Raw genomic sequence first — 22,076 nt, forward strand, 5'->3', positions numbered from 1 at the left:
ACTGTATGCGCACTGATTCCGAACACACACACGCATACACACACATATGAAAAAAAAAAAAAAAAACCTATTCAAATCCCATCTCAATAAAGTGCATTAGTTCAGTATAAGGTGCTTAATCTTTTGAGTGCCAGAGGATACCCATCTTCCTTTAAACCTCACCCCCCTCTCCCCTGCTCTAGTGAACAACTGGTGCAGCAGGAGCCCTTTTTTTTTTTAATTTCTTACCAGAGGGGAAGAAAGAGTTGGGAGACGCAGATCTAGGCGCCTCCGCCCCGCACTTCCCCTCATGCTCGCTCCCGTCCTAGCCCCGAACCCCCACACCCCACCCCACCCCCCGGTTCCCCCAGCAGTGCACATTCGTCATCAGGTTTGTCTGATTAAAAGACAGAAGGCCTCAGGTAGCTATTGCTGCTGCACTGCGTCACATCAGTAATCCTCCACCATCTCCATCTCATTCAGGCTCAGAGACTCGGCCGCGTTGTGGTATGAGTACCCTGTAAGGGGGGGGATGGGGGGGTGGGGGAGGGCAAGAGGGAAGACATGGAGAGAGTCAAGTCAGACAGGAGGAGGAGGAGGAGGAGGGGGTGGCTTAAATAACGTCAGCAGTCGATAAAGACGTAGGCCAAACATAATTTTATAAGAAGATTCTTCAGTTCTGGAAAGGTTAAAATTTATACACTGATCAGCCATAACATTATGACCACCTTCCTAATATTGTGTAGGTCTCCCTTGTTGCCTCCAAAACAGTTGTGACTCATCAGAGAATGGAAATGGGTCTTCTGAGGGTGTCCTGTGGTGTCTGGTAACATAAGTGGGGGACCTTTGGGTCCTATGGGTTGAGGAAGGAGAGAGGCCTCTGCGGATCATCCCACAGATACTTGATCAGTTTGGGATCTAGTGAATTTGGAGGCCAGGTCAACACCTTGTGCTGTTTCTTAATGTTTTTTTGAGTTGTTCCTAAAGCGTTTTTGTGTTTGTCCTGCTGGGGATGGCTGCTGCCATCAAGGAGTGTCATTGCTATGGGGTGGGGGTGCCTGGTCTGGTCTAGGTGGGTGCTACATGTCTAAGTAACATCCACATGAATGAATGCCAGGTCCAAAAGTTTCCTAGCAGAACGCTGAATTCTCACAAGATAGTCAGTGTTATTTACTTCTCCTGGCAGTGGTTTTAATGTTGTGGCTGATCAGTTTATGTAAATTATTACTTATTAATGTTTATGAACAGTAAAGGGTGCAGAAAGAAATTGCAGTTAGAGGTCACGTTTAAGCTGTGCAGGTAATTCAAATGAGGATTATACAGCAGAAAACAAAACAGTGGTTTCATATCTGTGTGTGCACTGCGACAAGTTTACAAATGGATGGATAAAATACAAATATCCAATTGTGTAAAAGGCCAAAGAATTTTCTTCCTCTTAAAAAAAAATAAAAGAGCTCCAGACATGAGTATCTACACAGCCCCACTCTCTGCCTGTAGGGGGTGTCAACACGCCGTAAAGAAAATGCTCGGTTTCCTGCGAATCCATCAGAGAGCAGCTCTGCGTGGCATCACGGCTTTTGTATAATAATACAATCATGTGCTCCTCAGATGGTCTCATTTCCTCAGCTGAAAGTCACTTTTCCAAACTTCTGTGCGTTAATGTGTTTTTAAGTCTGAATATGGAAACGACATGAATGCCAAAAGGAGTGACTCATTGATGTTTTTTTTTTTACTCCAGGCGTTTAAAAAGACGCCCATTTCCAGTATTGTTTCCAATATGGACCCATGACATATGATTAATTAAAAGACATATGTCTATTAATCATGTTAAAAATGTCTGTACATCACAGGCGCGGTGACGTACCTAAGATGCTGGGGTCAGAGTGCAGCATCACAGACTGTTTCTTCTTCATCTTTCCCCCCTGGTTGTCAAAGAGACCAGCCTTGCCCATGTGGTTGGCCTGAAACATGGACTGCAGAGTGCTTGGATTCATACCTCGCATTGAGTCCTGAAAAGAAATAAAGACATGAAGGATCACATAAAATGTATTTCTGGACACGACTCCCATGTTTTCCTTCCCCCCCCCCCCAAGTCCAAGAGAATCCATTAAAATCTCGTTCTCACTGTGGCGACGTTGCTTTGTGTCTTCGTGATGGACGACCATTTGTATTTGATACTTAGCAACAAGCTGATAAATATTGTTGAGGGATATTTTTGCAGAGACGCAACTCCGTTTACTGCCTTTCCTTCTGACAACTCAACTCTGTTAAGTGTTTGCATGTACGTTACAGATTCGTATCTGCATTTACCTGCAGAGGGAAGTTCATGTTCAATCCAGCCACTTCCTTTGATAACTGGGGAACAAGGAAAAGAGGAGGAATTATGAACAAATATCCCCAAATTAACAGTCTGTTTAATAGACGTGTCACTCATATATATATATAAACTGGGTATAATCCTGTGGCTTGATGTAACACAAAGTGGATTAAAAGTGAATATTAGATACAGGCAGGAACTGCTGTTTGCATTCATTCAAGAGGAGACACGTAATTGTAAACTAACAAGTTGCTATGGTTCATCCACAACCTCAGGATCGGAAAAATATTCAGCCATGTTGCAAAAAACTAGCAGTAGCAAATTACAGGTAAACAAGACGACCGTCGCGGGGGTACGCGGCGCTCAGAGATGACATCATCCAGGTCAGAAGACATCATCCGGGGTCTGTAGGTCAATCTACAGACCCTGGATGATGATAACAGGTAACTCCAGACTCAACGCGGAATAGCACTAGCGTACGATAACAAAATATTGGTGAAATGAACGAGTTTCGCGGCAGATAATGCGTTATTTAGAGGCTGCGTATCGGTGCCCCATTCACTCCCACTATATGGATATACGCAGATTTAAATATCTCCCGAAGGAATGCAATTACACCAAAGTTATATGGGTGAGTAAACGGCCGTATTTTATGCCAGAAATAAGGTCCAGGTTGTAAAAAAACAGTAGTTCCCCTTTTAAATGCAGGCAATCGTATTAATTCAAAATTGAACTCTGAACTTTCTGTACTATACTCTAAAGCAGCATCAGCCTTTCCTTCCTTGATGACAAGACAGCGGCTCATTTCCTGACCGAGTCGCGCGTCCCGTCTAATGTTTTTGACATATGCTGCGCTAAGTGGAAAAGATCCTTTGAGCTCAGGCCCACCTGTTGCTGCTGTCTCTGTTGGTTGGCTTTCTGTTTGGCACGTCGCTCCAGAAACTGTTTGGCGAACTCTTTGGCTTCCACTGTGTCCCCCAGGTAGGACCGAATAAAATCCAGCACTGCATAGGGAGACTCCACCTCCTTCAGGTAAGCCACGATGGTGGCAACTTGATAAAGACACGAGGTTTAAATCGTTAGCAACGCTCTGAACACGCGACAAGTGTGTGTGTGTGTGTGTATAGGGGTGAATTATCAGCACCCTCGACACCGCTAAATATGTGCAGCCTACCATCCACAGAGGAGGAGGAGTTGTTGGCAGAGGTGTTGAGAGCATGCAGCATCTGTTCACACCAGGTGGTGAAGCCGTCCTGAGGCTTCATGCCCTGCAGCAGCTTCAGCAGCTTATCCTCCTCCTCCGTCCGCTTACGACGCATCATGTACTGATCGCTGCAGAAGACACAAGGATGTAATCAGGAAATTACTGGTTCAAAAAGGTTCAGTGCCTTTTAATCAGATAATATTTTATGTGACGTTACGTACCTGAGCGACGGGCTGCTGCGGCTGTTTTTCAAGCCCATGTTGTTGTTGCTGTTCCCACGCAGGCTGGCCTGGTTCTTCACAGCCTCATCCCACATGCCCATGCTGCTTGAAGATCCTCCGCTACCACTCTTGCCTTCCATACCACCAGGCCCTCCCCACATGCCAACACCGTCTACCCACTGCCCTCCCATGGAGGAGCTGCCCATTGACATACCAGCGTGCTGTGGGCAGACAAATACATCAGGTTAAATGTTTAACCAACAGCAAGTCATTTTCTATTTGCAAGTAACTACAACATTGCAACATTATCCGAGTATGAAACCTGAGATTTGTACGATCGAAACTCACGCGTTCTCGCTGTTGAGCTCTCTGTTGCTGCTGCTGCTTCAGGAGCCTTTCTGCCTCCTGCTGCATCTCCAGCAGAGCCAGAGCCGGGGGCTTTCCTGCCTTAGCGAGCCCAGAGGAGGAAGCCCCGCTCCAACTTGAGCCGCCTGCCCCAGGTCCCTGCTGCTGGGGGGTCTGCTGCAGCAGTTTCATGATAAGCTCCTGCTGCTGACGCTGAAGGACGACAGAGATGTTGGATTTAATACGACTATATGCAGCTGTGATCTCGAACTTGATGACTCGCGCTTACGTCAAAGCAAAGGCAAAGCTGCACTGAATAATTTACAGTTTTAGAGAGTAAAGATGTTCATATATTTTCTTTTTCAGTTTATAAAACCGAAGAAAATGACCCCAGGAAAACAGACGACATAAACCGACCTGCTTGCGTCTGAAGAGCTCCTCCTCCTCCCTCCTTTTCTGCTCCTCTTGCTGCCTCCTCTTTTCCTCCCTTCGCTTCCGCTGCTCCTCCTCCTCACGCTTCGCCCTGAGTTCAGCGTCTCGCCTCTCCTGCTGGAGCTGAGGGGAATAAGTCATCGAGTGAAGTGAGTGAGCAAAACATTACTCTGCATCACTGCTCACAAACACAGTTCATTCCAAGTAGAGCTGCTGCCTGAAAGTAGCGCAAACTACTCTCTAGATGTGTCTAGTGAGCGATACAAAAATCTTCTTTCAGCCTCGAAACTGAACTACAATAAATAAAACAGTATAAAAAGGACGACTCACCACTGAACTCACCTTCTGAAGCTGTTCAAGAGTTGGACCCTGAGTAGAAGGATTCATTGTTATGTCCCAAAGACTGGCTTCACCGCCTGCATGGGAATTAAATGGATTATTTCAGCAGCAGCAGCAGCTATACCGTCTGTTTACATATTTTAATTGAGCGTGTCTGTGTACACATACACACACACACAGAGCAGCCATCTACACGTACCTGACGGCTGTGAAGCTGAGGTATGCATGTCCCACATGGACCCTGTATCTGGCACTGACATCGACCTGTTCATCGAAGGCATCATACTCTGCTCACTGCACCTGCAAAAAACACGGTACGCAAATTCGAGTTAAGAGTTTCAACCCGATGTAAAATATCAAAAACTCACAGGAACAGGAACACAAATTACTGCACACAAGTCCACAGATATAAGCTGCGACCCCTCAGGCCCAACCTGTTAATGAGCTGGAATAGCTGCTGCTGCTGGAGCTGCTGATAAAGAGCTGCTGCTGTTGCCATCTCCTGCTGCTTTTTCAGACGCTCCTGGTCCAGGTTTCCCTGTAAAGAGGAAGAGAGCTCACCGGTCAATACAACGCGTCTTCGAACTGCCGATACCAAAAACAAACGAGTCTAGACTACATTTGCTTGTGGTAAAAGTTTTCCACTTGCATTCACACAAAGAGAAACACGTTCATGCTTTGCAACGACATCCACGTATGAACGATGGTGCATTCAAGGGCAATGAGTGACACATGGTCATATTTGCAGCGTATGAAATGAAATGGGATGGTTTCACTTCAAGAAACGACACCAGGTGCTCATGCTGTCTTTCGACTCAAATGAATTTGAAGAAAAAATTTTCTATTGCAATGACCTGTCTATTAACGTGCCCTCTCATCTGCATCCTCCCCTCCCCATCCTCTAGGTTGGATGAGCTCTGACTCACAGTCCCGGCGGGCCCCCGGTTGGGCTGCGGGCGCTGCGTTGGTGGTAGCGGTCTCACCAGCAGCGGTGGCGGGGAGGGCCCGGGGGCGAAGGGCACTCGGCCCCACATCTTGATGACGTCCCCCAAGGGTTGGAAGCCCTCGTCGCAGCCCCGCTTCACCAGCAGGGTCATGGTGAAGTAGCCAGCCTGGAACCACTCACACATTTCCACAGTGGTGAATGGACCTGGACGGTGGGCAGGACGGAGGTTGAATTAACGCAATTCAAGAGCAATATAACGTACAATATGAATGTCCCGTGTGTGTGTGAGCGTACCCTGGATCTCTCCCTGGGGGTCCTTATAGAACCACTTCATGGCGGCCTCATGACTTAGCGGCAAAGCAGCTGCCGTGTTCCTGCTCTCCTGCTGCTGCTGCAGAGCCTGGGTGAAGCACTCCTCCTCCAGAGAGGTGTCCTGCAGCGATGCCACCATCTTCTCTGCCTCCTACACAGATAAAAACACGCAAGAAGAAATTCATTTTTCTTTTTCTTGTTTGCAAATCTCTGGTGGTATGAAATAAGTGACAGCTCTGAGAATATGCCATTGGAAAGTGTTGCCTCTGCCACAGAGCCAAAAAGATCAGCTTGGGACGGATTATGTTACTGAAGCTAAAGTAAGTTTCAATTGGGAAAAAAAAAAAGACACACTGGATCCTGAAAGTGAAACATGAGCAATATATTTACAAGTGTAGCTCGGGTTCAATTTATTCCCAATGACAACCAGACACCTAGACGTCAAAAGGGTTGAAACGTGTTGGTTTAGACTCATCGGGGAGTGAGATTTCTGCAGTAGTGAAGTAGTGGGGTACTCTGCATGCGAGCGGAGGGCGGTTGAAGGTTTGGTGTGTGTCAGGGTTCAGACGTCATTTGTTTAAAACAAGGTGTCAAGTTCTACTGGACATGTAGAGGAGTAAACACCCTCAGACAACCCACTCGAATTAAATCTTCAGATCTACAACGACTACAAGGTGCCATATTTTACATTTTAAGCGGCTGTCATGAATCATGATAAATCTGCAGCTGTGATTTTGTACTTTCCACACACACACACACACAAAAAAAAGTTTTCACAGGAACAGAGACGGAGCTAATTGCAGTTTTCTGACGGATTGTCTAATATTTCCGAGGCATCTGTTTGAGACGCGCCTCCTGATGTTCCTACCTGCTGCAGGTGTTTCATGCCTTCATCATCCTCAGTGTCTCCTCCAGATGGAGGGAGGAGAGGAGCAGCAGAGGAGGGCGGCGGGGGAGGCAGGCTGGAGGAGGTGGCGGCGCAGGCGGCGGCGGCGGCAGCGGCGTTGGAGCTCAGGTGGGCTTTGGAGCCCCCTATGGGAGCCATGTCTGATACAATAACAACAACAACAAGAAGAAACATGAGTAAAACAATGGGTCCTATTTTTAGTGGTTCTATTTATGGGGTAGTGATATTAGATGCAAGCGGCAGAGCCACCTAGTGGCTCAGAGTCTGATACAGCAAAAACAGCAGGTTCAGTAAACAAGATATTAAATGACGGCGGCTAAACATATTCAATATCAAATTAAATATCAACGTGGCCAAATTTCCTCTCACTCTCTCCCTGTCACAGACAAACAGGCTGATCCGTGACTAAAAAGGCTGAATGCAAGTAACAGATCTAGGACACGGCTTCTGAAGCTTCAAATTAGATTTGTTTTTAGCAAACAATGTGTGTCCTGAAGCTTGGGCGGTGAAGGTTAACCGTTTCCTGCAGCGGATTATATATATTTATACCTACTGTAGATTTAATAATGCTGTTTTTTGTGACATTTTGGTTTCTTGGTCCATTGTTAAATGCATATCTCAGAATATAGATGTAGCTGGATTTACCTTCACCAGACATGCTGTTGACCTTGACTGAGTGAGAGTGGCTGTTGCTCAGGTGAGTGTTGTCCACCACTAGACCGGCATTGCTAGGTTGGGACTCCAGAGATGGGGGGGTGCAGTGGGCAGGGGGAGAAGAGGAGGGTGATGCTGGCTTTGTCTCGTTATCGCCTACAGCAGAGATGGCTTCTTTACTCTCTGTGAGAGGAAGAGAAGAACTTGAGCAAGATGCGTTGAATACGTAATTCCTCCTTGGACCACGACGCAGCTGTAAACACATCCTACATAATCAAAGACACATAATGTTTTATCCTCACCCTTATCTTTGTCTCCTTCAGCACTGTTCCTCTCCATGTCACAAAAGCTGTCTTCTTCTTCCTCCTCCTCTATCCCCTTAAACTCAAACTCCTCCTCCAGGATTGTCTCCTTGCCACCCTTCTGATACAAGAATACCAAGAGAAACGGACAAAATGAAAACGTGTAGCGAAAGCAGCCAGATCGCAATAAATGTCCCCTTCATCAAGAACAACTGGTAGATTAAAAAAAAGAACTGTACACACCTTTATAGGCATGAAAGCTCCAGAGGAGTCAAAAGTGCCCATCTCCCCGTCCTCCTCATCTGTGCACCACTCTGGCAGGCCGTCCCGGTCGTCCTCAAGTCCCTCGCTGCCTGCACGTCGGCGGCCCCCGGGGTGACCGTCGGAGTCCCGGAAGTCGAAGTCGAACTTCCTCCGGCGACCTTCGCCTGGACCCACGTGGTCCCGCCAGCCTGCTGAGCGAGGACCACCATCTAAAGCAAGAACTGAACCGCCGTCAGTTTGAACAACAAAGACACAACATTAAGAACCTAAGCAGGCTGTAGAAGCACAAGGCAGAGGAACACTTTTTAAAAAATAAAGTTTGGGTTAAAGCAATTGCTCAGTCAATCATACGCTTAAGTATTGGGCTATACACTGATCAGACCATCTTCCTAATATTGTATAGGTGTCTCTTGTTCCTCCAAAACAGTTGTGACTCATCAGAGAATGGACATGGACCTTCTGAGAGTGTCCTGTTGTTAGTGGGGGACTTTGGGTCCTATGGGTTGAGGGGAGGGGCCTCTGTGGATCATCCTACAGATACTTGATCAGTTTGAGATCTAGTTTTGAGTTATTTCTAAACCGTTTTTGTGTGTGTGTCTGTGTCAGGCTGCATCCCGCTGGAGATGGCTGCTGCCATCAAGGAGTGTCATTGTTATGGGGTGGGGGTGTCTGGTCTGGTCTAGGTGGGTGCTACATGTCTAAGTAACATCCACACGAATGAATGCCAGGTCCAAAAGTTTCCCAGCAGAACATTGTATTGTCACCAGATGGTCAACGTTATTTACTTCTCCTGTCAGTGGTTTTAATGTTGTGGCTGATCGGTGCAGTTTCATAATGTTAAAAGTAGGTGCGTTTCTCCTTCCAACCAGAAATATGCACTTTTCTTTTGGACATTCATTTTAATTTTTTCACAGCGTACTTGAAATAAACTGTGACTTTAATCTAACATTGTGTAATTTAACTAAAGTGACTCGTCAGAACCAAACAGTCCAGTTAACTGGGATCCTGTATTAGCTGATGTGCTGCAGGTCTAATGTAAACTGAAGCATTTAAAGCACTGACCATTACCATGTAACTTTCTGTATTTAGTGACACATCTGTGTTAGTAATACAGTATATCCACCGATACAGCAGCTACCCAGAATTAGCAGCAAACTGAATGTTAAACCTTCGAAATCACCACCAGCTTAATCAACCAAAGCATCCACAATCGTGCTCGTCTTGTGCAGACAATTTGTTTTTAACCTACAATAACAATAATAAGTATTCCTCATACCATCCCTGCGGGATCCAGCAAGTCTCCAATTGCTGCCCGGCTCCCCCTCTTCTTCATCCTGCTCCTCCCGGAGGGTGCGCCAGTTATCGCTATCAGCCCTTGTATAGTCCTTCCTCACTGGACCCACGGGACCTGCAGTTTCTTCAAAACCAGGACGCCCCACCTCTCGCCGCAGTGGCTTCTCAAACCGGCGCTCACCCCTGAGGGAAAGAGGGGGGAAATGGACGGAAAATTAAATCGTTTAAGCGATAAACAAAGGAAAACAAAATCCAAAGCATGATCTGGGTTTTATCCTACAGAAAAATACGCCCAGCCAGCAACTTGTTTTAAACCAAAACTGAACTTAAGACAGTTCAACCAGGGAGGGAGCTTATTACACTGGATGACAGCTCCTCTCAGCAGTGACAATATTACGCAATAAAGCCCCTGGAGATTTAAATTTCTGGAAGTCCATGCAGTGTTTTTAACTCACCGGTCATCCCAGCTCTGGCTGCGGTGTATCTCTCGAACGCTGCGGCCGAAACCCACCTCCGGCTCTTCAATACTTCTTTGGTAGAATCCACCTTCACCCCGGCCTCGACCTGTTTTTACGCACACAGGAGAAGGTGTTTGTGTTTGTGAATACAGATAGCAATTAAACGAGAGAGCAGGATATCAGCTAAAAGAAATGTCTCCAAGCGAGAAGCGTCTACTTGAATCTGTAGGCGGTGGCGCACACGGTCACATGCACACAAAGTAAGGAACCCACACACACACATCATTCTTCTTCTTCCAAGTTGTTTCCTTGGCTGTCCTGAAGCGGAGGGCTAATGTTTACATTGGCGTGTGAGGAGCGCCGTGTGTGGACAAGGTGAGTTCATCAGCCCAGCGGTTTTTAGACCAGGTGTGGCTGGACAAAAGGAGGACTATTTAGACAAGCCAAGAGGAAGTGTGCTGCATCAAGATGGTGGAAGAAAGAGGGGAAATAAACACTCGAGTAGCTGCCTTGAATAAACTGTTTTACTTTGCCTGGATAATGGCCATTGTAGTTTCAGCCAAGGGTTCTGGGCAGCGTTTCTGTTGCTGTTGGACGCTGCGGTTATTGTGAATTCACCATGAGTGCACTCAGGCTGAATCAGTGCTTTGCTTTGTTATTTTTTCCCTCTCTCTCTCTTTCTATTTTTTTTTGTGTGCCTTTACCTCGACCACCTCGTGTGGCCCCTCGTCCGCGGACCACTCCTGCAGGAGCGGCCCCGCCCACTCCTTTTCCCATGAGCCTCAGCACCGCCACACTGTTCACAGACATGGAGAAGTTCCTCTGCAGAGCGAGTGGAAAGAGCAAAAAGAGGAGGAATGTGAGGAATGCGAGCTCACAGGCACATCAGTCAACCTACGCGATATCTCCCTTTCAGACTAGAGGCTGCATGGGAGGAGAGATATATCGCGCGCGCGGCTGACGCGACATTTGCAGGTGTCGGTGTATTTGCGAGGGGTGTGGTTGCCGCAGACCTGCTCCTCCTCGGTGAGAGGCACCAGTGCCAGTGGCTGCATGGGCTCATCTTGCAGAATAGCAGCAAACTCCTTATCCTGCATGTCCTCTGGGACCTGAAACGATAAAAGCAGGCGCTTACAGGGACGTGAAGCCACTTTGAAAACAGGGTTTAAACCTCGACTTCGGAGAACAGGTGTTCTCCTATTTTTTAAGGCTTGGGAATATTTGCAATGCAAATGGCAGCCAAAAGGAGTTTAAAGCAATATAGAGGCAACGTATCGCTTTAGGAAGTGTTTATTCAATCGGTGTGAAGCAGTGATTGACTAAACTCACCTTGTTGTCTTTGATATAAAGTGCTAACATCTCCTCTCGGCCGTAGCGGTACTCGGCCAGCTTGTACTTTGGCATGGCGGGGGAAGGAGGGGGGGACGTCACACTCCCCCCACTGGACAGTGCACGAAGCCTGTGTGAGGTGAGGAAAAGACAAAAAACAATTAGGAATTTGGGTAATTTAGCATTAATATTTCTCGGAACAAAACTACGGGTCGTTATCGGAACTGGCTACTTCGCAGTTAAGACCCTTTAAACGTTACACGGCTCCAGTACATTTTCCGAACCAATAACTTTTTTTTTCCGACATAAAAATGTAGAAAAATCCCTCATAAAATAACACAGTGAAAATTCCCCTGTAGGCTCAGAAGAGGAAAAAAAAAATAAACTATTATGTAACCTTGATGGAATTCCTTTTAATCTCAGCTGGAGAAAAAATATCTAATAGCATCCATCTTGCAGCAGGAAAAAAAAAATAATTTAGTAAATGTTCTGTAACAAATCAGCCACCCCTCCCCCCGCCACCCGCCCCCCTACACAGGTCCCCCTGAATACACTTGGCCCAGCACAGATGATATATTAGCTTTCCAATCTCAAGATTTCATTTTAAAAAGCTATTACGAGCAGGCTCGCTTCCAAGCCCGCTGGTTAACAATGGCTCCATTCACATGCCTCTAACAAAGTGTGTCATTGACTCACAGGCCCACAACAAAACCATATGCAGCGCCGAGATGAAGAGGTGGCTTTGGAGTGGGGGAAAAGGTAAAGGAAAAGGAAAGCGGTTGCGGAAGACCGGGAGGTGACATGTAGCATTTAGGAGCCGGTGCTACTACGCAGAATAAGAGCAGAGCTGAGGGAACGTGCCAGTGGGTGGGGTCCTAAGAAATATCCGTGCATAACTATCTGTGCCCACTTCACTTGTGTTTACCTTAGCAGAATTTAGCTTCCCCTCCCTAATGGGACAAAGAATGGAATCTAGTCCATCTTCCACACTTTAATCTATTCATAAACAATCCTGCACGAGCCTCTTAGAAAAGCTGGACTGATAAATATTACACAAACCAGATGTGAATTCTACCACAATGACCAGCGCACCTACTGCCAGCGAACCCCTTTAAACGGTTTAAATCGTTTTGTAACTTTTTAAAAAAGACTTGTAAACACGCCGGCCAAGACAGCTGTACGCGGCGGGCACGCGAGCCCGGGCTGCCGCCGCCGCTCTGTAGTTTCTTATTAAAAAATAAGGTAGAAGTGGGCTAAGAAAGGCCAGCGAGAGGAAAGCAGCTGCAGATGTGTAAAGAGAGAAATATTCTGCGAGGCTGGCACTGCACCAAGAATGCACACAGCAGTCACAGGCCGTTAGAGATGGAGTGCTACCAAGTGCTACGCCCCCCCCCGCCCGCCGCCTCCACCTCCCATTAATCACAAACATTCACCAAGGAGAAGAAACGGCCGAGAGACACAGAGAGGTGGACACTGCTGTGACGACACCTACGTCTTGACTCGAGGCAAAAACCTTCCTGCCACAGTTTGAGATTACAATTCAGACGCATTAAATTGCGAAAAACTCAAAACCCATCACCAAGTTGACAGTTACAGTGATGTTAGCTGGTCTCTATAGATCAGTGTTTCCCATACAATGTTAATAATATGGCAGCCCACCAGGATCTCATTTATTCCGCCATGGTTTCATAGCGAATCAGAAATATTTTCCTATCGCTCCCGAAAGCACCTGCTCTGTACTGAATTTAACTTGACGGAGAAAACGTCTTGGACAACTCACGCCATTTGTGTTGTTCTCTAATAAATTTTGATGTTTTAAAACCTGGCGTTTGTGTTCTTGATTTTTTTTAAGACCATGGATATTTACAATTACTTAAAGAGAGTTGGGCAAAACCTGGAGGAGAAGACTAGCTTAACTTTATCAGCGCTAGCTAGCAAAGTTACTACACTAAGTTTACTATAAATGGGATTTATTCGTCAATACTTGATTTAATCTTACATTTGTCCATAGGCCTTATGTATGCAGAAGAGTAACAGTCATCCATGTCATCCAAACATTATTCATTTCCTTAACGAAGACAAAAAAGATTTGTCAACGAACATTTTTTCTGTGACTAAGACGAGACGCTGACGAGCTAAAACCAATATCTGATGATTGAAACTATGACGAAATGTCTCTTTTCATTGACGAGATGGGGGAAAAAAAAGAAGTTATTTCATATGATGTTGTTTGAATATCAGACATTCGAAATGCACCATCTCTTTGTATTTCAAAACGTTGGTCCCTGTCAGTGGATTGGATAGATGAGATATAAAATAGCTGTCAAAATTAATGTTGTTTGTTGCAAGTGTAAAAATTAAAAGTTGACAAAAATGACTTTTCGTCGGCTAAAACTAGACTGAAAATATGAAAGATAAAAATTACTCAAATGTGACTAAGGCTTCTAAGTATTTTCACATAAAGGCGGTTTAGGCTTCTGCGCCAATTTGACACCATAGCTACGGCGACAGCGTTGACACCTATGCAGACCCTAGCGCCATAGCCCGACATCCACCTCCCCAGAAATGTAACTACGCGCCACGGTGACGCAAACCACAGGAACTGTTATTGGTACGCTTGGTAGTAGCGTGTTTCCGCTTCAGCATTTTCGTCTGCTTCTCCATCTCCGCAATTTTCGAATTGATTGTTTTGGGTCAATAAAGATGGAACACATCGAAGAAAGGTTAACTGATGAGGTTTGGAGATGCAAACATTTGTACGACTCGTGAATGACTCGAAAGTTTCAGTCGCCATTGTTGAAAGTGAAGCAGGAAGTAGAAACAAAAATTAACCTGACAGGCAAAAAAAGACACAGCGCAGACGAGCGCTTGGGTGGCGTCTTTACAGAGCGAGCCAGACTGACGAGCGCACAAGTATAAATGGCTCACACCGGTGTTTAAAACACTAGTTCATAGTTATTATATCACATCTGTTGTAAAAGACACTGAAAACGAAACGACATTAAGAACGAACAATTAACAGTGACTAAGGCATTTGTTGAGAACGCTGTAATCCATTTGGTTGCAGAGGTATTTTTTCCCCTCTATCTGTTGGAAACATGCAGCGTTACCAGAGATAAGATCCTGAGTCTGTCTGCACCAGGCTAAGAGGCACCACCTTCAAACAGCGTGGTTTGTCCAACCAACAACTCAAACTTAACCCTATTAGCTTTAGATAAGAGTAACTCAGACAACCGATGGCTCAACAAAATAACCTCCAGTTAATAACTAGTTAACTAAAACCATCCAACTTTAAAATCTACAAATATGGACAGCACAGACAAATGCTTTGTCTTCGGTACGAACACATGGTCCAAAGATGTTGAGCTGAATCTGGTCCATTAAAAAGGTATCTCAAATAACACAACACGGCCTTTACCGCTCAGCCAGAATTTCTATTTTACACATGAGGTGATCTTGTAACAGGCAAATTGGCATGAAATTAAATGGCAACATCCAAGAAGGTAATTCAATCCAACCATGGCTTTATCTGCCATGCTTAGATGTACACACACATACGGCGAATGTGTTTCTGCATCTGAGCGAGCACAGTCGGAGCAGTGGCCATGCAAGACCGTGCAAGGCGCCTAAGCCGTGGACACAAAGAGGTTCACAGCTCACATGTTAAATGAACTTATAGATTTAAATCAAGCTTTCTGTTAACAAACAAACAAAAAGGACACTTATATCGTTGACAGCAATCGTGTAATAATTACAATCACATTGGATGTAACTGACCTTTGGCTAAGCCCCGCCCCCCTTAGTTACTGTTGCTACGTCCGACATTCTCTTCTGGGCTGTGGTTTTCTGGTTATCTATAAGGCTCTGGTATCAATATCAAGGAGCAACACTGTTCATGCAAAGCTGGGTACGTCTCTATTCACTTCTATAATCGTTATTACGAAGCAAACGGACTAACGTTACGCACGTATAATGTTGTATTTCTTCAGCGTGTGCTAGCGTATCAACAACTATGCAACTTAAGCTGTAACGGTGATGTTGTGGTTAGATCCACAGGGTTTTGCGCGCACATCATTGGGCTTATCCATACCCTGGATGCTGGATATATACCGACAGTATAGCCTGCCGAGACCGAAAATACGAGACGCCTGCGTTAAAGTCAATGGAGCGCTGTGGAAAAAGTGTCGGACCCCTGTGCGAGCTCTCTTGGCTGTGATTGGTCAATCTACATTCTAGGGCGGGGCTTAGCCAAAGGTCAATTAGGGATGCACCGAAACGTTTCGGCCGAAAAACGGAAATGCACTTTTGGGCAATTTTCGGACGAAATTTGCTGCGTTAGTTGCTTGCATGTGCTGTTTTGGCGATAAAAATCCGACAATTTTTGGCCGAAAACCCGAAAATGCACTTTCTGGTCGTTTTCGGCCAAAAATTTATCGCCAGACAACACGGTCGAAACATGATGTTGTGATAATGCAAGCAACAACCGCAGCAATTTTCGTCCGAAAATGGCCCAAAAGTGCATTTTCGTTTTTTCGGCGCATCCTTAGATATAACGTAAGGAAATGGGATCAATCAATTACCATTCTGGGCCGAAGTTAAGAGTCTCAGCAGTCATATTCCTCACGTCCAAACAGAACTGAGTATCTGAGGAGATAAAAAAAAAAAATATTTAAAATTTTTGCAGGAGAAAGAAAGTCAAATGAATAAAAGGTACTCGAAGATCCTTACCCTGTCCAGATAATCGGAGCAGGCTGGACTGGGCTGGACCAGGCTAGAGCTGGCTGGCTTTAGTTAGGCTTAGGTGACTAGAAGGCTGAGTGGTGCTTAAGCTGTGGTCACAGAGCTCCCCAAACACACAGACACAAAGAGAATAGCTGCCAGTTTCAGGTGCTTGAGGAATACCAGGTTATCAGGTCCTAATAAGGTATGGAAGGGGTTTTTCGACGATAGTTTGGAGAATGGAAGCTCCTGCTACTCACAGCCGAAAAAAGGTTGTTAAACATAAAAAAGAAACAAAAAGAACCTTGGAAATCAACAATGGAACAAAAATAAAACAATCTTGCTAGTAATAATGTTTTCTTTCTTTTTTTCCTCCTTTTTTTTTCTTGTGTTTTTTTTTTTTGTTTGTTTTTTGTTTTTACAGCAGTTATACCTCACATTAAAGTTAAAAATAGGAACTGATTCATCAAAAAAAGGTAACGCAGGAACGAACTAACAGCCGAAAACAATGAAACGGGCTGCTGGAACAGCTGCCAAGAGCAGACGCGACTCGCACTCGTCTTCTCCTTCCTCTCTCTCCCCCACTGTGCCTTTTTTTTTTTCCTCTCTCGCTCCAACTGAAATGTGGATTGACGGAGACCCTCCAGGTAACTCCTCTATTTCCTGTCCTCCTCCCTTTGCACCACTGGAAGAGAAGGAGAAAAAAAAAAAGCAGAGAAGGAGAGAGAGAGTGGATGAGAGAAATACCAACAAGTCAAAGAAAAACTGAAGTGTGCACTTTCTAAATTAGCCGCCGGTGAGATGCATTTTCAAAGCTCGACGGTTCACCTATATCGTAAGAGGAAAGGAAGCGTAATTTGATTTTCCGCAGCACAGCCTCCACACACTATTTACGCAGCGTGCCTCGGACTCGCTGAAAGGTGCCAGCCCAATTTGATCAATCTGTTACAGCAGACTGAACCGAGAGAAAAGCACTGTGGTATTCCTTCGCTGAATAAATAAAAACTATTTCTAGTCTGGCACCGAATCGCGGCCCGGCTCGAAGGAGATTTTTCCCCTCTAGAAATGCACGGGAGACTATTTCAGTGATGGTCGCGAACCCGGCTGCTACGTAAGCCGTGCAGCTGGCGGAGAGGGGGGATATTTCCTGGAAATGTCACCGCGTCTGGCTACGTTATTTTTTAGGCCGATTCTGAAAACGCAGCGAAAAACGCCTCGAAGGCCACCTCTGATCAAGCGAGCCATTAGTCGAGCTTTGTCTTCTGTGGATGAAATGACAATCTGACACTATAAATCCAACAGGAAGGAGTCATAACAAGAAGCGAACCGTGAAATTAGGGGAAACTAAGCCTTCATAATCAATGAATACCATCAATACCAGCCGCTTAAATTTCATACCACCGGCATATTTGATCGGCTGCGCTCAACTGCAATCACCGCACAAGTTGAAAACGATTGCGTGCGTAAGGTTGGCCGACACGAGAAAGACACTGTGATGATAAAAAGTGGTTTACAGTGTTACCGTTTCAACAGACGGATCTATTTACTATTGCAGGGATTTTACGCTATGTCGCAATTAAGTCAGAAAACCGTACGGCTTTATAGGACAGGATTTCCGAATCAATGTGGCGACACACGTGTTGCAATTGCGGTATATTATCCATATAGTTTATCTGGAACCACAAGCCCATTGATACCGTTATGACGAGCTGTTGTCTTGCACATTTTACATCCAGTAGCCTACAGCTGAGAAGATAGACAGAAACAGGTTTTAGTTTTCCCAAAGAGACTGTTGAAAGAAACACTCTGAGAGGCAATTCAAAGAATTCCAGTGTTTCATTTAGTTTCAAATAGTGGTGAGGTTGCACACTGCAGAAGAACGTATGGTGGCCAACACAGACCTGGACAAAATGCCCTCTCTAGAGCCCTTCAGGGTTGGCGAATGTTTTGGGCCAAATGTTTTAAGAATTACAGAACTTTCCAACCTACAACTCAGCACCACCTTCCAGCAGCTGCATAGTATAATCCTCTGGCTTTTCCGTGCCAGCTTTCATGTTGCAGGGCAACTACGAAGGGAATAACTTTGAGATAATACTTAATGTATGCAATTTATGCCTTTTTTTTTTTGTTTTTTTTTTAGAACCGGTCGCAGTTCCCCGTTTACTTGTCGCAGGAAGAAGAAAAACAAATCCTCAATGCAAATGTGGCACGCGCTGGCGTTGTATTTCTCCATTTACCTCAATTATGATTTAAAATGTTTCAGAAAATCACCGCGAAAGCCGTCTTGTGTGGCGTTTTATCGATCGCGTTGGAACTTTAGCGATTGATTGCGCCTCGTCTTTTTAAACACAGCGTAATTACAGAAAACCCAGCGACAGTTGATTGCAGCGCAGTATCGAACAGCCATTAACATAACTAATAATACTGCAGCACTGGGCGACACGCTTTGCTTCGTTTTTCTCAGAGAACAGAAGCCAGTTGGTGATAACTTTTAAGGGTGAAAGCAGAAAATGAACGTAATTATTCACGTTTTAACCACTTTTTTTAAACTGTATTAACGCGCATAGACGCAAGCAAAGTATGCAGTTGGTACAAACCAAACAACTAAACAAATACCTTAATTGTGAACCTGAGGTAAGTGGTCATTAGGGTATCAGAACTTATGCTCTGATCCGCTAAACCACTAGTTGTTTCTCTGTGAACTGAGCAGCTCAAGTTGGAGCTGGAACTATGTTACTTTTAAATCACAGGAAAGAGAAAACGCATCTGACTAGATACTTTGTCGGAGGGACGTAGAAGGAAGGACCTGCTCCCTAACTGTTTATCCAACAATGATTGCGTCGTCTCAAAAAAAGATGGTCGCCAGGTGCGCGCGTTTGGTCACAGCCCCCGAGCCCTGCATTATACACATGTTGGAGAACGACAGACGGATCGGATGATGCGGTCCTGCTAACATTCCAGCGTCATTAATCATCTTCCATTTTGGGGTTTTATCTGCTGGAGGTGAAGCCAGCTGTGCCGTGTTTGCAAACTAAAAAGGTACTGCAGGGACTCGGTTCCATTTCCATCGCGGCCGATTCTTAAAATAAAGTTCCATGGAAATCACTTTAGGCGCCAAAAGTCTTCCTTCACAGGGGCTGCACGTCCATTTGCTTAGCATTTTGAATCCAATTTGCGACCAATGCTCGTCTCTTTTCTATTACCGGGCGACCCTATTTGCAAAGTAGTAAAATGAATCTCCGGCGTGTTTACAGTTGTTGCAGTGCTGCGGCGTGGCCCTCCGTGTTATCGCCACCTACTGGACTTGAGCAAGTTTTTTTTGTATAGTTGCGTGCGAAAACAGAAGTTGCCTTTTTCATACGTCAGCGGACTGCTCTTGCTAATCACCGAGGTCATTCAGTGTGCAGTCACAACCATGGCTCTGAAGGAATCTTTGACTTCCTGAAACGCCGCTGGTGTCAACATCTGCAACGAACTGGGTGGCAATGGTGGTAAACTGTAAAATTAAGCGTCTATTTCGAACGGGTTTTCCCATCAGCCGTATGCTGTAACTGTTTTTAAGATCCCAATAAAGTGTGATGCACATTAATCGGTCGCCTGTTGGAAGAATTCATTCATGAGACGTATTCAGTAGATCAGACACCGGTAATAACACTGAAAGTAATGTTTTGCCATTTAGCGTGCCTTTTAACTTTAAACGGGTGCTCACTGCAATAATTTATCAGCTTGAAAAGGTAAATAGGAAAGCAATTTTCACATTACAATCCATTTCTGACACAATGAGATCTAATTTCACAAAGAACTCCTCTAACAACAACAACAGCACAACACTTTATTCTACGCATCTTGCAGTGATTCTGTATTATTCCAATAATGAACTGCCGGGCTAATCAGGGGACAAGCTGACATTATTATTGTCTGGTCTTAACTTTGGACTGAGAAAACTCAAACAAGGTCACACAAACAAGCTCTCAAGAGTACGAGGTTTTCTTCTGCATGTTCAAATTTGCAGGAGTGCTTGTGCATGTCAAAACGTGGCGGGATAACGACTACAAACTGCGGGAATACAGCCCCGTAAACATGTGCCACATTTGACATTTCGCCGCACGCCGATGTGTTGCTTTGGCAGAAATCAACAACACTCCCAAGTGTTTGGTGATGAATGCGGCTAAAATAATGTGGACTAAACAAGCCCGAGCTGACATTAGCAACCGTCAAACGGCTGCGGGCTACGTTAGCTTAACACATTGTTCGCCTTTTCAAGCTAACTGCAGCACCCAAACCCCGATTTGCTGGGAGAAGGGAGTGCAAATAAACCAGCAGTTACAACTCGCATTTGAACTTAAATATCGTATTTCTGTTGCACGGCGAGCATTCGCCCAGTTAGCTTGCGACGCAACCTAGCACAAGGTATGCGTTGATCGTAAAGGCCTTGGCTTGTAGGTTCAAATGACACCAGATATGATGGCGGAGGGGGGCGGAGTGTTGGGATAAGACTCCCCGGCCTGCTCCGCCAATGTGCGGACGACCACCTCCGCTCCGCTCTCGGTGTATAAGACAGCGCTAAATGCGTCGGCAAACACAGCAAACGGCCGCTCAAACGGCCGTTGCTTCGAGCCGCGAAACCCCCCACCCGAGCGAAAATGCAACGGCCGGCGGTTACAAATCCAGCCCGCTCGCGCTGCAACAGCAAGGGGTTAGCATGTTAGCTTGCGTTAGCCTGCTAGCTAAAAAAGACAAGCTGCAAAGAGGAACCATGGCTTACCTTCACTGTTTATAGCTAACAGACTGGTTGTCTGCACGGCGCGTCTACAGCCAATATATCGAATGCATTGGTCTCTTTAAACACTGTAAACGTATTCATTCGACAGAATAGTACTTTAAGAAAGTCGTGCTCTGTGTTTTTATTTATTAATTTTTCCCTCTCCTCCAACGGTCGCTGCTGCGTATCAGTGTGTGTCTGCTGGCTCCCAGTCGCTGCTCTTCTTGTTGTTTGTGTTTCGGAAACATGGCCGTCCGTGTGACACCACGTGACTGGACATTGACAAGCGGCTAACCAATGTTGTAGCAGGGCAAACACACCCCTATTTACCAGCCTGGACACGGGAGTATACAGCACGCAACGGCGATTTCAAACGCTGGATGGGATTAATTAGCCAGTAACTAGAAAGCTAAAGATGGATGGCAGCTTCAGCGTTTTTTGTTTGTTTTTAAAAAAAAAAAAGAGGATACGTCTAAAATGCAAACTCGCGAGGCGCTACATGAAATGAACTTCCGTTAAAAGTTGTTGTCGCAAACTCTGCTCTCATTTGGCACCATGCATGGAACACATTAATGTCATATTTCGGGTAATTAGCAAGCAGTACCCTTGAAAGTGAACGGTGCAACTAGCAGAGCATGTTTAGCAGCGAGGACGGACTGCGCATGCGCACTCGCTGGGTCGCCGGGGGGGGGGGAGTAGCAGGGTTTAAGACGTTAGGGGGCGTTGCTGAGTAACAGTGGCACAATATAAATAAAGCAGTAAAAGGTGCACAAGCTCGATTGCTTCGATGTTGTAAACACACGTGAATGGTGGTTAAATATTAGGGGAATTATGTAACTCACACAGGCTTAAATTAGAAAAAAATGTAAATAAATTATGATCTCGCTGAGATAAACAGGCCAATAAACCAGACCACAGAGCAGCGTCAATTTATAGAGACCTCATCAATTCTCATTCAATTATCAACTTTAGCTATTATTAGTCTCCTATTGCTTGTTTAGTGTAGTATAATAAAATGCAGCTGACTCTGGGCAAACGGACTGAAGGCAGGATGTGAAGCTGCCTGATATTTTTAATTATACAGATAACTTAAGAGAGGATATTCATATTTTTTGAAATATAAGTGAGTATTTTTATATATTTTAAATACAGATAAAGAACTGTACAACAGATTAACTATTAAAGCTAGATCCTAATAAAGGTAATTCCTTTCTGACTATTTCTTAATTGATATGGAGTTGCAGTTACACAGATTGACCACTGGATGGAAGCAAACACTCATAACCTGTGCAT

General features: G+C 45.2%; 1 protein-coding gene across 11 annotated transcripts; it reads right to left on the reverse strand.

Moving 5' to 3' along the window:
• Nucleotides 1–349: 349 nt before the first annotated feature.
• gigyf1a (GRB10 interacting GYF protein 1a) lies at nucleotides 350–21,817 on the reverse strand. Of its 11 annotated transcripts, none has more exons than XM_084545535.1 (25): nucleotides 20,787–21,817; nucleotides 16,031–16,706; nucleotides 15,883–15,946; nucleotides 11,303–11,432; nucleotides 10,987–11,082; nucleotides 10,678–10,795; nucleotides 9,971–10,079; nucleotides 9,499–9,698; nucleotides 8,202–8,431; nucleotides 7,959–8,079; nucleotides 7,648–7,839; nucleotides 6,964–7,142; nucleotides 6,078–6,246; nucleotides 5,821–5,987; nucleotides 5,272–5,375; nucleotides 5,037–5,137; nucleotides 4,841–4,914; nucleotides 4,484–4,621; nucleotides 4,070–4,279; nucleotides 3,722–3,942; nucleotides 3,471–3,628; nucleotides 3,185–3,348; nucleotides 2,290–2,334; nucleotides 1,844–1,988; nucleotides 350–497 (listed from the first exon to the last, which is right to left on the reverse strand). In XM_084545535.1, the coding sequence occupies exons 3-25, from the start codon at nucleotides 15,915–15,917 to the stop codon at nucleotides 430–432; spliced, it is 3,174 nt and encodes a 1,057-aa protein (XP_084401661.1). In that variant the 5' UTR covers nucleotides 15,918–15,946; nucleotides 16,031–16,706; nucleotides 20,787–21,817; the 3' UTR covers nucleotides 350–429. The 11 variants fall into 11 exon arrangements, with proteins under 11 accessions (XP_084401661.1, XP_084401660.1, XP_084401666.1 ...); XM_084545534.1 differs by having other exon boundaries at nucleotides 4,829–4,914; XM_084545540.1 differs by having other exon boundaries at nucleotides 5,764–5,987.
• Nucleotides 21,818–22,076: the final 259 nt, after the last annotated feature.

The sequence above is a fragment of the Chelon labrosus genome, assembly GCF_963514085.1.
Source record: "Chelon labrosus genome assembly, chromosome: 1".
In the NCBI taxonomy this organism is placed as follows: Eukaryota; Metazoa; Chordata; class Actinopteri; order Mugiliformes; family Mugilidae; genus Chelon; species Chelon labrosus.

Coding starts and splice junctions, on each gene's coding strand:
- gigyf1a (XM_084545533.1), bottom strand. CDS start 15,917: ATGACTGCTGAGACTCTTAACTTCGGCCCAGAATG. Junction 8,080..8,201: donor GAGCTTTCATGCCTATAAAG/GTGTGTACAGTT, acceptor TTCTTGTATCAG/AAGGGTGGCAAGGAGACAAT. Junction 4,280..4,483: donor AGCTCTTCAGACGCAAGCAG/GTCGGTTTATGT, acceptor GTCGTCCTTCAG/CGTCAGCAGCAGGAGCTTAT.